We start from the raw sequence: 16809 nt of genomic DNA, 5'->3' as shown, positions 1-16809 counted from the left end.
TTTAAAAATGGCATTTTGACAGTTTGGGAAAAATTGTTTTACTATGGAGAAATAATGCTTCCTGTGCTGTAACAGGCCTCATGATTTTGCTTCCTGTTTTGTGTCATCCTATAGTTATTGGTAATTATTGTATCCAGAGTAATCCCAGGTAACAATATTTATTAGCTCATTATTAGTAATATGGAAGATAAAGCATATCACCACTATAAGGCTGAAAAATAACTACTACACAAGATTAGTACTGAGTTTTAGTGAGATTTTTATTACACGAGAGCTCCAAGAACTTTATTTTAAACCAAACTTTGGATAATTTCCTCCCCATTGCAATATGCTAGAAAGTAAGTTTAGCAAGAAGAATCTGATACAACACCAAGGTGTCTTTATGGTACAAGAATAAATGCATGTCACTGAGGACCTTATAATGATTAGCATGGCATGAACAACAAAAGGCATGAGAACTGATTCACTTAGTGGTGCTTGTAGTGTGCTTGTTTATTTGGACATGTTCATCAGCCCAAAACTTTTTTTAGCTCCTTGGCCATCCTCGGATCCATTCTCACATCTGTCAAATTCTCTCTTAAGTCAGTTTAGATTTTAGTAGTCCTGTACTAATCTTTCCCTCTTATACCATTTAATAGATTCAAACATAACTTGTTCTTCCTAATGCTGTCAGCTAGCACGCTGTCCTCTCATACTTGCTTCTGCAATTATTCTTTCGTGCCCTAAACAACTCACTGAACCTTGTCTTAGTTTCTTCCTCAACTATAATTTTGGGTTCATTTATACTATGTAGGCCACATTTAACCTTTCCTTTCTCCCCTTGGGGCCATATGTAACTGAACCAAAAATTAGTAACATACAAAATAAAGCCTGTTTTAACTGATTCTGGGATCAGAGGGCAATACTTTTGCTCAGATAAAATAAAATACTCCCCATGTAGTCTTACTGAAATAAGAGGGACAGCTTTAGGTGTAAGGCACTATTCTTTTTGAGTAAAACTGTCACAGTGTGGCCTTTTGTGATAAAGTTAATTACCTTAAAATAGTAACTTCCATCCCTCTTACACAGGTTCTTTTTTAATCTAAACATCATTAATAGCCAAGGATTCAGGGGTTAAATCAGGCTCATCTAATATTCTTATTGGACTCAGAGAAACTCACACAAGGTACAAGACCCAGTGCCTCGCCCCACCCCACACTTGAGGAACAATGGCAACTGTTGCCCCCTGACAGCATCATTTATCCAACCTTGAAAAGAGTGGCAGAACTGATATATATCTGCCATCTCCCTGATCACTTTGCTTGGACTTGAACAATCTGCTCTATCTTTTCATCTCAGCTTTCATTTTTGGGCGGTAGGTTTATTTTTGTCGTCTTAGATTGTAAATTCTTCTAGATCAGGAACTTCCTATATGTCTTAATAGTGGGTTGGGGCCCAAGCCTAACTGGGACCTTTGGAAGTAATGAAACACAAAAGATAACAAGTGCTCTGTAACTGAATTGATGTTCCCAGTCAGCAGGAATGCACAAGCTGTGTGTTACTTGAAGACTCAGGAAAAAAAACACTCAGGTTCAGATCCTTAGGTGTTCCAGGCTTCACTTAACCCTGGGTTAAGTGGGGGGGGGGGGGAAAGGTAGCGTAAAGCTATCTTCATGTTTCCCCCAGTGCCTGGAATACTTGGGGTGCCTTGATGCAAGTTGGAGTAGCCTTAAGGCTCATATAACTTGCTCTGGCTTCTGATGGCCCCTGTTCAAGTGGAATTCCCAACTGCCCTTCAGATATTAATCCACAAAAAGAAAAGTGAATGATTTAGCAAATGACCCTGCAGTCATTATGGTGTTGGAGGAATAAAGACTTTTGGCAATCCATTAGGATCTACCTGTAGGGGAATTCAGGGAAACTGCCATCCCAGTTACAGTGCATCAGAAAGTCTGTACCACAATCTTTTCAGGAATCTCTAAGGAATTATTAATTATTCTGATAGCTCCTAAAAGCCCCAGTCAGGATGAGGTGCTGTGTACTGTACAAACATATATAAGTTACAGTCCCCACCCTGAAGACTGCTGCTTCTCCTTCCTGTTGCAATGAGCTGTTGACTGTCCATTCCCAGCTGAATATCAGAGCAGCAATGTGTGACCAATTAGCCAGCAGTGTGGGGGATAGCACAGTGCAGCACTTCTTCAGCCCATCAGGGACTTGCCCTGGAATGGGGAGAAAGCAGTGGAAATACTGGAAAAACAAGAGGAAAGTCAGAGGAGATAATGAGAAAATTAGAGGAAAGTGGGAGCAGGAAGAGCCAGGAGATTTAGGGAAACCAGAAGAAAGAGTGATGGAGCCAAGACTTGTGAAATAAAACTAGGGGGACCAATGCTAGGAGACAAGGGTTCAGAAGTCAGCCCTGGAACCAGTCAGCAATAGGTAGTGGGTTAGGATAGAACCAGCCCACAATAGGGTAATAGTTTATGATATAATCTATTAATCAATCCAAGTATCAGAGGGGTAGCCATGTTAGTCTGAATCTGTAAAAAGCAACAGAGGGTCCTGTGGCACCTTTAAGACTAACAGAAGTATTGGGAGCATATTATGTATTGGGAGCTACCAATACTTCTGTTAGTCTTAAAGGTGCCACAGGACCCTCTCTTGCTTTAATCAATCCAAGATATCTACAAAAAGAGACCATTGCGATAATCCAATCTGACCTCCTCTATAATGCAGGCCATAGATCTCACCCCCCCCCAAAAAAAAATTCCTGAAGCATATATTTTTTAGAAAGTCTGATCTTGATTAAAAAATTGCCAGTGATATAGAAACCTCTACGGCCCTTGGTACATTTTTCCAATTTTTAATTATCCTCACTGTTAAAAATGTATGCCTTATTTTCAGTCTGAATCTGTCTAGCTTCAGCTTCCAGCCATTGGATCACATTATACCTTTGTCTGCTAGTGTGAAGAACCCATTATCAAACCCCCATAGCATTATAGTCTGTAACCAAGTCTCCCTTAACTTTCTCTTTGTTAAGATTAATAGATTGATCTTCTTGAGTCTATCACTATAAGACATATTGTCTAATCCCTTAATCATTCTCATCATTCTCTTCTCTGAACCATCTCCAATTTATCAATGTCCTTATTGAATTGTGGACACCAGAACCAGTATTTCAGCAGCAGTTGTACCAGTTCCAAATACAGAGGTAAATTAGCCTCCCTACTTCTACTCAAGGTTCCCCTGTTTTTGCATTCAAGGACTGCATTAGCCCTTTTGGCCACATCATCACACATGTTCAGCTGATTATTCACCGTGACTCCCAAATCTTTTTCAGTCAGTGTTTCCCAAGATAGAGTCCCTCATCCTGTAAATATGACCTACATTCTTTGTTCCTAGTTCAGGGGTTCTCAAACTATGGTTTGGGACCCCAAAGTGGGTCATGACCCCATTTTAATGGGGTCGCCAAGGCTGGGGTTAGACTTGCTCGGGTCCAAGGCCGAAGCTGAAGCCTGAGCCCCACCACCCAGGACTGAAGCCCGAGGGCAGGGGTACTAAGGTTACATGCCCTCCACCCAGGGCAGCCAGGTTTGGGTCCCCCCTCCTGGGGTCATGTAGTAATTTGTGTTGTCTGAAGAGGGTCACGGTGCAATGAAGTTTGAGAACCACTGTCCTAGATGTATACATTTACACTTAGCTATTTTAAAGCACATATTGAGTGCTTGTGCCCAGTTTACCAAGCGAGCCTGCTCACTCTGTGTCAGTGACATGTCCTCTTCATTATTTACCACTCCCCCCATTTTTGTGTCATCTGCAAACTTTATCAGTGATGGTTTTATGTTTTCTTCCATGTCACTGATAAAAATATTAAATAGCATAAGGCCAAGAACTGATACCGGTGGGGACCCCACTAGAAACACACCCACTGGGTGATCATTCCCTGTTTGCAATTACATTTTGAGACCTATCAGCCAACTTTAATCCATTTCATTTTATATTGTTCCAGTTATTTTAATGAAAATGTCAGGTGGTACAAAGTCAAACACATTACAGAAGTATATTACATCAACACTATGAGCTTGTCACTGTGCAAGGCTTCTTCTAGCTCCAAAATATATGCTGCCACACCCAGACTCTTGCATGGAGGTTTATTTTCTTAATAGAAGGAAACAGAAAAACAGTCTTAACTCAGTCCTTACTTTCAGCTCCTCCCATCAGGGGCCTCTAGCAGCTTTCCCATTTCAACCAGCTCTACTCCCTCTCTGGAGCAGCAACCTCAGAGCTGTCTCCATGACCACCTGGCCCCTTGTTCCAGGAGACCTACCACACAAGTTAGTTCTGCTTCACTATGGCTTTTCCTACCCCCAGCACAGCCTGTTTCAATCAATCCCTCTTTCTTTTTATGTATTATCAACCCTTTATAGGCCCAGATGTAGGCCAGCTCCCTTTAATTGGTTGGATTGGATTTATCTGCTCTGGTCCAGGGGAGCTCGGTTTAGTCTGTCCACAGGGACTACCTACCCTGTGACAGACCTTTATCAACCAAACTTGTAATCTCATCAGAACAAGATACAAGTTAGTTTGACAGGATCTATTTTTCATAAACCCATTGATTGGAATTAGTTATATTATCTTCATTTAATTCTTCATTAATTAAGTCCTGGATCAGTGCTCCATTATTTTGCTTGGGATTGATGTCAGATTGACAGGCCTATAAATACCTAGGTAATCTCTTTTGTCCTTTTTAGATATTGACACAACATTAGCTTTCTTTCAGTCTTCTGGAACTTCCCTAGTGTTCCAAGATTTACTGAAAGCAACAGTAATGGTCCAGCAAGCTCCTCAGCCAGCATTTTTTAAAGTTCTGAATGCAAGTTATCTGCACCTTCTGATTTAAAAATGTCTGACTTTAGTAGCTGCTGTTTAACATCCTCCTGAGATTCTGGTGGTATGGAATGAGTGTTGTAATATGATATAATTACATCTTCTGTTTATGTTCCCAAATACAGAACAGAAATATTTATGGAACATTTCTGCCTTTTCTGGATTATTATTGATAAGTCTACCATTTCCATCTGGTAAGGGACAATACTATTGTTAGGTTTCTTTTTGTTCCTAATATCCTTAAAAAACTCCTTATTGTCCTTAACTCTGCTGGCCACAGATTTTTCCTTATGTCCCTTGTCTTCCCTTACCAACTTTCTACAATTCCTAGCTTCTGATTTATATTAATTACTATCAACTTCTCCTTTATTCCATTTACTATATAATATAGCTGCCTTTACTTTCCCTCTAAATCAGGTTGGTTTCCTCAATTGTGGGATTGTGATTTTTTTGGGTTTCTAGTGAAGACCTCTTAAACAATTTCTAATTATCATCATATTTTTCTAATTCTTCCTCCCAACTGATCTGGCTCATAATTGTTTTCAGCTTTGTGAAATTGGCCCTTTTAAAACACTAAGTACATAGATTACCAGTCTGGACTGCTGTTTGCACATTATAAATGTGATTGAGTCATGATCACTTGTGCCTAAGCTACCGTTAATTCTTAGTTCTGTGATCAGTTCCTTTTTATCTGTCAAGACAAGGTCTAGTACAGAATTCCCCTGTGTTGGATGTAACACATTTTGAGTTAGTAAATTGTCATCTATAATAAGAGGTGGAAAGAGAGAAGAGGCAGGGTAGGAAGGCAGCCCACTTTAAAGTTGTGCTTCAGAGATCATCCACATGTCATTATGCCCCAGAGAAAGGCTATACAATTTAATACTCTTTTGCAGTGTAATCTATCTCTGCTAGTAAATACCCAACTTAGATTACAGTAGCATTGCACATCTCTAATGAGCTACATTGGGAGCTTAAAGAACATACCAGGGCTGTATATTTTCATTCCCATGCTCTCAAAACCTGTACATTTTTTCCAAGTCTTTGCCTCAAAATGTTCTATTTTATTATTTATTACAGTTTTGTATTTTTTTAAGTAATTTCACTCTCTATTACAAAAGGACACTGTTGAGTTACTTGCTTTTCAGCATTTTCTGGATGGGTTTCTTATTGTTATTCTGGAAGAGAAATGCTCTGAAGTGGCTGCAATGTCCTAATCATTTTCAGATAGAGACAAGTAACCCTAATGCCTAAACACATAATAGCACAGCTGTACTCTCTTAAACTAATAGCCGTTCAAAGTATAGACCTTTAAAAATTTTGTCCTTCATGCTTATGCATTTTACAGGTTATTAATGGCACATTACATATTACCATAAAAACTTCAATGTCTCCATAATGGCTTGAAAACTCTTTAATTAATATGTTAATATGAAGCCCTTTGCAGATAATGTGTTGTCAATCTTTTTAAAGTACTGTATGTTACATTCTAAAAATTATACACTTATTCTTTGTACCAAGTAATTACTGTGACCAGCAAGGGTTTCCTTAAGATTTGAGGATCACTTTCAAACAGTGTTTCTTATAGTTAAATTCCACCCCCAACTTTTTTTTTAAAAGGCTAGTGTCAAAGTTGTCAGGCCTAAAATTTTCTCAATTAGATAAGAAACACAAGTAAAAAATTAAATTAGAATGGTGGCTGACTCTATAATAACAAACCCAGTGTTTTGTTGGAACATAGGATTTTCTGTGCTGTATTTGACCAGTGGTCCAACTGTCTTTTATGATGGCCTGTACCAGGTGCTTCAGACAAAGATACAAGAAACCCTGAAAGGCGCAATTATGGAATTACTCACCCACAGGAGACGTTTCTTCCCAACCACCCATCAGTTAGAATTGGGTTATTCCTTGAAGCACAAGGATTTATATCCCTTTCTGCCTTTTTCTTTTTAAAAAATCCTATATAATATAACTGGATATTCTCATTCATATAAATGTCCAAACCTTTTTTGAATCCTGCTATGCACTTAACATCAACAACATTTTATGACAATGAGTTCCACAGGCTAAATTATACATTGTTTTAAAATAACAGCATTTCCTTTTATCAGTTTTGAATTTGTAGTATTTAAACTACATCATATGTTTGCTTTTTCTTGTATTATGAAAGTGATTATGAGTGCTCAGTCTACCTTATCTATAGCATTCATCATGTGAATTCTTCTGTTATGTTCCCTCTTATCTATCTCGTTTCTAAACAGTTCCAATCTTTTCGCTTTCTCTTCATTTGAAAGTTTATCCATGGCAGGTGGAAACCGGAGGGCGACTTGTTGGTCAGTAATAATGTGCTTGTTTGAAATGGTAGGTGAGGATCCAGACACTTTGCCATTCCCTGGCCGGATCCAGAGACATGAGGTGTTCATGTGTGGTCCATAGTGGTTTTCATGATTTCAGGCATTGTTGAGATATGTTATCCATTACCTGCTGATGGGAAGATTTGGGTAGTCTTCGGTGTGTTTAAGTTCTGCACTGTGGCTATATTTCAGTGGATAGGTTGGGGTTTGTTATTAGCTCATACAGAAAGCCATTGTAAAGGTGTTGATTTTAAAGTTCCCATGATGATTCACATGGTCAGATCTAGATGCCTATCCACAAGTTGGGTATGGCAGCTTCTTGTCCGCCCCGTGCACAGTATTCTGCAACTGAGTACACCAAGGCCAAGGTCGATGTTTGTAGCATTAGGGCAGTTGATTTCCAGCTTGTTCCTGCTAATTTTTGAATAATGTTGCTACAAGTCTTCAGTTTGGAGGCTACTTTCTTGAGGTGGTCATGAAAGTTCAGTGTGCAGTCAAGAATGACACCAAGATATGTTGGCTTTAGGTCATGATGCACAATTTCACCACAAAACTTGACAGAGTTTTTGTGCGATTCTACTGTCTAGGTGGAAAGCAGAGACTACTGATTTGCTCAGATTTGGTCTCAGCTGTCACTTTTGAAAGTACTCCTCCATGATCTTAAGGTCAGATATAAGGTTCACTTCAAATTCTTTAAAACTACAGGCCTGAATTGCAGATGACAAATCATCAGCATATGCTTACTTCTGTGCTATCATTTCAGGCATATCATTCATGTATCTAGAGTGTCAGAGCAAGTACAGAGCCTTGTGGTAGCCCATTATTCCAAGTGCACGGTTTGCTGGTTTGACCTCCAAGGTAAACGCATATCCTTCGGCCCCTAAGAATAGTGTTCAGCAGCCTGAGAATCCACACACAGTGGATCACTTTGGCCAGTTCAGTAGCAGACCATCCTTCCAGACTGTGTCATATGCTGCTGACAGATGGATGAAAGCAGTACAGTCTTGAGTTTTGTTGGAACCCAGCCTCAATGTTTGTAGTGAGAACCAGGATCTGGTCGCAGCAAATTCTGTGTGGTCGAAAACCAGCTTGCTCCTTGGGTAGGCTGGCATCCACAGTGGACCTGACTTGATTCAGAATCATGTACTCTATCACCTTGTATATGGTGCTTAAAAGGGACAATGGCCTGTTATTAGAAGGGTGATCTGCAATTTTCCCGGCTTTAGGAGTGCAATGACCTTAGCTTCTCTCCACACATGGGGGATTTCACTGGTCTCCAGGATGTTGGTGAAAAGCTGAATAATAGGACTGAAAGGGACCTCTGGAGGTTATCTAGTCCAGTCCCCTGCACTCATGGCAGGACTAAGTATTATCTTCTAGACCATCCCTGACAGGGGTTTGTCTAACCTGCTCTTAAAAATCTCCAATGATGGAGATTCCACAACCTCCCTAAGCAATTTATTCCAGTGCTTAACCACCCTGACAGTTAGTAAGTTTTTCCTAATGTCCAACCTAAACCTCCCATGCTGCAATTTAAGCCCATTGCTTCTTGTCCTATCCTTAGAGGTTAAGAAGAACAATTTTTCTCCCTCCTCCTTGTAACAACATTTTATTTACTTGAAAACTGTTATTATGTCCCCTCTCAGTCTTCTCTTTTCCAGACTAAACAAACCCAATTTTTTCAATCTCTCCTCAGAGGTCATGTTTTCTAGACCTTTAATCATTTTTGTTGCTCTTCTCTGGACTTTCTTCAATTTGTCCACATGTTTCCTGAAATGTGGCGCCCAGAACTGAACACAATACTCCAGTTGATCAGCATGGAGTAGAGCGGAAGAATTACTTCTCATATCATGCTTACAACACTCCTGCTAATACATCTAAGAGTGATATTCACTTTTTTTGCAACAGTGTTACACTGCTGACTCATATTTAGCTTGTGGTCCACTATGACCCCCAGATCCCTTTCCACAGTACTCCTTCCTAGGCAATCATTTCCCATTTTGTATGTGTGCAACTGATTATTCCTTCTTAAGTGGAGTACTTTGCATTTGTCCTTATTGAATTTCATGCTATTTACTTCAGACCATTTCTCCAGTTTGTCCGGATCATTTTGAATTATAATCCTATCCGCCAAAGCAACTCCTCCCAGTTTGGTATTGTCCGCAAACTTTATAAGTGTACTCTCTATGCCATTATCTAAATCATTGATGAAGATATTGAACAGAACCGGACCCAGAACTGATCACTGCGAGACCCCACTCGTTATGCCGTCATCATCCGCTTCCATGCCAGTGGACCCAGGTTATATAGAAACTCAGGATAGATATCATTTCTTCCTGTTGCTTTTCCCAGTTTCATGTGGGAGTTTTTATTGTTCATAGTCATAGTGAAAGTGGCTCTGTATGCTTGTTAGAAACGCCACTGGTTTTGAGTAGAGAACTGGGATTTGTATGCTAATACGGGTCAGTGCTGGCTGTTCAGAAGTCATTGAGGACAATCCACAATGCAGCTATAGGTGTGCCTGTATCATCTTTAGAGATGAAAGTCAGGTCAGGGCAGTATCCTGTAGAATAGAAAGTGATGCGCTGTGTTGTATCAAAAAGAAAGAACATATTATTTGCCAACGCTCAGTGTGTCAGTTCTTCACCTGCAATGTTGTTTGCGGCATAGCCCCATTGCCCACAAATATAGCAGGGTTCCTATGCATTATGCAGAGCTGGTTGAAACCACTATGTACCAGCTGGTTTATATGCATTAATGATGGTTAGCTTGCTGATGCACACAGAGATTGCAATTGGTTCTTTGTGTGCTGTAGGAGGTAGAATCACATATTTGTTGATCTCCTGTTTTATGTAGTTGCCAGTCCATATTTTGGGTGGAAAATGATGACCGTCATGTGATCCACCCTGTTAAGTGAGAAACCATGACTAACGTCCAGCCGGTGACCAAATGTCAACTGTCAACCTTCTGGTCAAAAGAGCAACAAAATAAGCCTAATGCTTCCTATGACAGAGTAGGAATAGCCTAAGGCTGACTCATCAGTTTGTAAGCTAAATTTGTGGGCTAAATTGGGAGATAATTGATTAAAGATTGGTTGATTAACTAGTTAACAAGGGAATCCAGCTCATCAGCTGGGGTCAGTTAAAAGGGAGACAGGAAGGCATAAGGAAAAGGAAGGGCAACAAAGCCCAGGATCTAAGGCTAGGTCTACACTACCCGCCTGAATCGGCGGGTAGAAATCGACCTCTCAGGGATCGATTTATCGCGTCCCGTCGGGACGACACAATCGATCCCCGAATCGACGCTCTTACTCCACCAGCGGAGGTGGGAGTAAGCGCCGTCGACAGGAAACCGCAGAGGTCGATTTTGCCGCCGTCCCTACAGCGGGGTAAGTCGGCTGCGATACGTCGAATTCAGCTACGCTATTCACGTAGCCGAATTTGCGTATCTTAAATCGACCCCCCCTGTAGTGTAGATGTAGCCTTAGACAGGTGGGAATCCCCCAGCTCTATGTATAGGAAGTAGGGTGAAGCTTGGGGAAAGTCTTATGCTGTGGGGACACAAAACTATACAAGACATTGTAAATAAAGCACACTGTGGTGAAACTACACAGGAGTGTGTGAGGACTGCTTGCATAGTAACATGCAGGGTGTGGGGCATGCATCCAGCAACAAGAATGATTAAAGGTCTTGAGAACATGACCTATGAAGGAAGGCTGAAAGAACTGGGTTTGTTTAGTTTGGAAAAGAGAAGACTGAGAGGGGACATGATAGCAGTTTTCAGGTATCTAAAAGGGTGTCATAAGGAGGAGGGAGAGAACTTGTTCACCTTAGCCTCTAAGGATAGAACCAGAAACAATGGGTTGAAACTGCAGCAAGGGAGGTCTAGGTTGGACATTAGGAAAAAGTTCCTAACTGTCAGGGTGGTTAAACACTGGAACAAATTGCCTAGGGAGGTTGTGGAATCTCCGTCTCTGGAGATATTTAAGAGTAGGTTAGATAAATGTCTATCAGGGATGGTCTAGACAGTATTTGGTCCTGCCATGCGGGCAGGGGACTGGACTCGATGACCTCTCGAGGTCCCTTCCAGTCCTTGAATCTATGAATCCTGTAGCACTTCCTTTGTTCACTAAATCAGTTAGTTTTCAAATGCAAAACATGTTTTGATAAATGTTTTTTCCCCTTACATATCCCACACATTTAAGGTAATTTTATTTAACTAATACATTTTTTTTTGAAAATGCTGTTTTTGTTCATTTTTAATTGAATTTCTATTTCCATCCAAATGCTTTACACAAATTGTCAGTAAAAAAAAGTAAACATCATCTAGTAAATAAGAAATGCATCATTCTCCATTTCCTAACATAATTTATAAAATCTAAAAATTAAGAATCTGAATAAATGTATATTAAACTGTGTAATTGCTTAAATAAAGATGTATAGATATAGCATATCCTGTTGGTTAGCAAAAAGAAGTACCAAAATGAGTGTAAAGGTTATATTAAGTTGCAAATCAACATGTTTTAACCGTTACCAACCAATGAGAATCAACATTTTTAGTTTAGGAAAGTAACTAAAATGTACAAATGCAAAAGAATATGAAAATAAATTATTTAAATCAAGATTTCCTGCTTGTTGTTTTAAATCATGATTTAAAATTTGGTTTAAATCCTTCCACCCTACATTGAGCAGAGGTGTTCATTGACACAGTTACACCTAGGTCTTTCCTAAACTGTTCCAGTTACAGGATTGGTCCTGCTTTGAGCAGGGGGTTGGACTAGATGACCTCCTGAGGTCCCTTCCAACCCTGATATTCTATGATTCTATGAAACCAGTAAAGTTTATGAATAGTTCAGATTTTTCCTTCAAATATGCATCACTTTGCATTTATCAACACTGAAATTCATCTGCTGTCCATTTATACATCTTCGATAGGTCCCTCTGAAGTTACTCACAGTTGTCTGTAGATTTTACTAACCAAAATAATGTTTGGTTGTCTGCAAGTTTTGCCACCTCGCTACTTCCTGCCTGTTACAGATCATTAATAAGTCTTTGACAAAAGTTTTGTGTATATCCAAGTAAATGATGTAAATCAGTTCTCCTTTACGTACTATTTTGTTGATATGTTTAGAAAATACTAATAGTAAGTAGGGAGGCTTTTTTTTTCTTTATCAGAAACTATTTTTCTTTGTCCCTAGCATATCATGATCATCTAGGTATATTATAATTCTGCTTTTAATGATTGTTTCAACCAGTTTACCTGGTACTGAAGTAAGTCCCACTTATCTGTGATTCCCAAGATCACCACTTGTGCCTTAAAAATAGGTAGAACATTTGCTATCTTGCAGCTCTCCTGTATAGCAGTTGATTTTAGTAAGAGATTGTTTATTTTTGTTAGCAACTCAGCCACTTCTTTCTTAAGTTCTTTCAACAATAAATGTGTTAGTCTCCAAGGTGTCACAAATACTCCTGTTCTATCTGAGCATTGTAACTTGTTCCTCCTTAATTTATCAATTTGTTTTAGTCCTTCTTTTGATATTTCAGTCAGATACTACCTCACCTTTATTACCTGAAAAACGATGTCCAGGGGAGGTATTTCCCCAATGTCAGCTATAATGAAGACTGATGCATATAAGTCAGTTAGCTAACCTGCAATGTTGTTGTCCTCCTTTTTTGTCCCCTTGACTTGTTAGTTTGACCGCACCACACCTTTAAGCAGGGGTGAGGGGGGTATTGTCTGCTTGCTGAGGGAGAGGATGCTTTATGGGTATATGTGTGTGTGGGGGGGAGGGGAGGTTACCCACACTGTACAGTTTTAAGCAAATAGTAAAGTTGCAGCCTAATTAAAACCATATCAAATGTCTCCTGTCCTTCTTTCAGTATAGCCGGACAACAACTGAACTACCAATTCTCTTGCAGAGATCCAATGCCCGATATACTGAATATTTTCTTGGTTTTTATACCTTTGGCTTTTTGCTCTTTAAATTCCATTTTAACCCCCCTAATTTCCATTTTACATATTGCCTTAAGCTCCACTAGTGTTGGATTTCCATTTTTGTAATTATACTTGTTTGGCCTGAATAACCCTCTTGAACCTTGCCATTTAGTTATACTGTATTTCTTACCTCTAATGGTATATTTATATCACCTCAATGCTGGGTCTAAGGATTTTAATTTCCTAGTGCTTATAATCACCTCCTCCTATATTACACCCTTTTCTACATTAACAGTAGTCATTCCTACTTGTGTTATGATTTGTATTGTATAGACATCTACTAAATGGCTCTTGGGAATATCTTCACTGCAAACAAGATATGTTTTTTATATTAACATAGAAAACTTGAGATAGCTATCTTGTTGTAAAGTCCTAGGGTAGACAAGGCACATGTAGTTTTACCTCAGTGTAGTTGAGGTCAACACTATATCCCCCATCTGTGACTTATCAACTAACTACAAATTCCAGGTGGGGGCGGGGTTTAGAGGTTGATTTTGACTAGCTACATTGACATGAAGACTTCTTATGCCTTGTCTACACGAGGGTTTTGCATGAAGATAGCTATCTTGATGTAAAAATACACATTTTTTTTTGCAGCAAAGACATAACCTTAAGTGCTGATATAAAATCCCACTGAAGTCAGTGATAATGGATGGTGCCCCCATTTGCCCTCTGTTATAAAAAGAAAACCAGTAGCAAGCAAAAGCTTGTTTTTTCTGATCCTACGATTCAACATAAATATTACATTTTCCATTCCAAATCCCCTCTTCATTCCCCACAGATGTAAATTAATTTGTCTCAAGCCTATGCCTCTGAAATACTTCCTTTTTTGAAAGAGTTCAAAATTGTAACCCTGCGCCCTATTAGCAGAGGTAAAATATATTTGTTCTTGTTTTCTTCAATCCATTAAATAGAAAACTCACAAGATACCATATTACTGGAATTTGTACAGTTATTTGGAGATCTTTTTCCTAGTTAGTTAGATGGGCGATGTAAATTGCTTGCTTCCAGAGTGTGAGTTGGCTTTTATCTAAATATTTATTAATAAAATTTAACAACACTTTGGGCTTTATTCATAAGAATTTGATTTTTGTCACAGGTATTTTTAGTAATAGTCATGGACAGGTCACAGGCAATAAACAAAAATTAATGGAAGCCTGTGACAGGAGGAGGGACAAACTTTGGGAAAAGGAGCTCATGTGTACAATACACAGTGAGTCTGAGTTTCATTTACATTACAGCCCTTCACACCACACTGACAGTATAAAGTATCCTTAAAGTGAATGTAACTTGGAAGGATTAGATTTTTTTTGGTAACTATCTGTAAACATTGATTTTCACTGTACATACACAGACAAAAATATTTCCATTGATAATAATCAAAATTTACAGGTAGGCAAAGTTAGAAAAATGCTGCTTGAGAATTTATTAGAATTAGATTTAAGGATATTTATTTGTATATTTTGATGTGATTTTGACAGTTTGTGTTAACATTTTAATTGTTGTAAAATGTTAACTTTTTGAATTTCAATGTCTGTCACTAAATTATTTTCTGATACCCCCCTAACTTTCTGTAACTATGAAAATTGAAATAGATAAAAATCTAAAAAAAGTTTAAAAATAAGTTTAGAAATCAAAATGATTAAAAAAACAAATTCTGCCAAACCTAAATGTAATTAAAGATATATAGCATGGAATTGAGAGTTGTAGAGTCATTTAAAAATCAGTATAGAGAGGAAAAGCAGAAAAAAGTCAGAAATCCATGTGTATATCTAAATGTATATTTTAACTAGCAATAAAATAAATTAATGTATTTGATTTACAAGTTTAGCTAATAAAAATCAGGGAATATCTATACAGCTAGACACCACTTCTAAAGATCCAGTTTTAAAGATACAGTTTTCCTAGTTTTTTTCCCTTTTAAATACACTCTTAATACAACTGCGAGACTTGCATTTAACTCAAGGGCCTTTCCAGCTTTTCTTATTTTATATGTAGAAAAACATCTTATTTTACTGCATATATCAGCTAGGGAACCGAATTAAGTTAGAAGTGGGAATCAAACTGTGCATTTTTTGTCTTTTATGCCAATAAGATTTCAACCTAAATATTTAATTAACATTGTTTTTGGCATATAATTCCCTTTCTTTTTCTTTCTTCTTAAGTAATAATGATGTACAGGAGGAAATTATAAGTATTGCGGTTCACTTTGTTCTTTAGCAACAATAAAAGAATCAACTGTCCAGATTATTCTGTCATTCAGAAGTACCTACATTTTTATTTACTGTGAACTAAAGTAACAGAAGTTCTGTTTTTACAGCAAAATTCCTTTGGATGAAGTTCTTCCGCAGAGATATTATATCAGAGATGGAGCGAAACAAATTTACAGTCAAAGCACACTTCCAGTATGTTATAGTAAAAGCTTTATGTATCACATCATTAAACCAGAACAGAATACTGAGGACAAAAAGCTTATATCTGGGAAACAAGTAAGTGTACTATTAAATATAAATTTAATAACTATTTTCAGAAAAATCTGGACTCTGCATATAGTGCTGAGGATCATTCTAAATATTCCAGGAAAATCTGTTACGAATAAAGAGCATCTATTGAAAAACTTTGTTCTTGACATTTAAGGTTCTGTGTTACAAGCAATATTGCAATCCATACAACCTCAAAGACAGGATGGTCTTTGTCTAGACTTAGAGGGGGAAAGGAGTACTGTCTCCTTTAGGGGTTCCCCCTCTCTTAGGGGTTGGGAGAGAGGCAGGGAAGGCATCAACTGAACAGGTGGGCAGGTGAGTGGGGCAGGTAAAACATTGGCCCCAGCGCACCCAGGGGAGGGTATTTACACCCAGTCCTTCCACCAGGAGCCCCCTTCTTTAGGGAGAATGAGGTACACCTCTCTGACTGGGGAGTGGGTATATTTTTGGCTGAAGTTGGTGACAGAAATTTTAACTATCTGGGAAACCAGCTGAGGGTGGGGAGGGAAGCAGCCAAGCTAATTACTGATATCTCCTTATGTCCAGTGCAGGTACTTATTCTATAGGGGGACCAGTTCCCTGATTAACTGGAATTGAAAGTAGATGTAGGGTATGCTGATGTCTGGTATTATGAGGAGATAGCCCCATAACACATATTTGAGGGCAGGGTGGTGAGGTCCCAGCAGCTGGCTGGGGAACAGCTGTGGAAGGATGATGCAGCCCTCTACAAGGTGGAAATGATTAAGGAAGGAATCATCACCTGTATTGTACAGTATGCTGCTGGATAGTTCCCAGATGAACTAAGTTGACAAAGTTATGGCCTAATTAAACCACATCCCTCACCTCTTGTCTTTCTTCCTGCTTGTCCAGAACAAATAATGTAAAATGACGATGTGTGATACAAATGGATGATAAAGACAGGAATGCTAATGTTTAGTGTACATGCTGTAGCTCTAAATATTATATTATGTTGATTGTTAGTGTTGTGCAATTTTGTAAAAACTACATGCCATTCAGTGCACTTCCATTATTTAAATATCTTTTTCATATCTTTTCACACAGTTTAAAGGTAAAATGCTGCTATTCTGTGAAACAAAAGTACAGAGCATTAGAAA

At 38.6% G+C, this 16809-nt stretch overlaps 1 protein-coding gene across 3 annotated transcripts in view; it reads left to right on the top strand.

The window, feature by feature from the left end:
* The window catches only part of LRRIQ3 (leucine rich repeats and IQ motif containing 3), a 68557-nt gene that overhangs the window by 25329 nt on the left and 26419 nt on the right, over window positions 1-16809 (top strand). For all 3 annotated transcript variants that reach the window (XM_065554058.1, XM_065554056.1, XM_065554057.1), the window contains exon 5: window positions 15532-15700. In XM_065554058.1, the coding sequence (XP_065410130.1) occupies window positions 15532-15700 (169 nt within the window). The remainder of the gene's footprint in view (window positions 1-15531; window positions 15701-16809) is intronic.

This window comes from Chrysemys picta, chromosome 8, assembly GCF_011386835.1.
Source record: "Chrysemys picta bellii isolate R12L10 chromosome 8, ASM1138683v2, whole genome shotgun sequence".
Classification (NCBI taxonomy): Eukaryota; Metazoa; Chordata; order Testudines; family Emydidae; genus Chrysemys; species Chrysemys picta.
The sequence above is the reverse complement of the archived record's forward strand: the minus strand, read 5'-3'. Positions and strand labels throughout refer to the sequence as shown.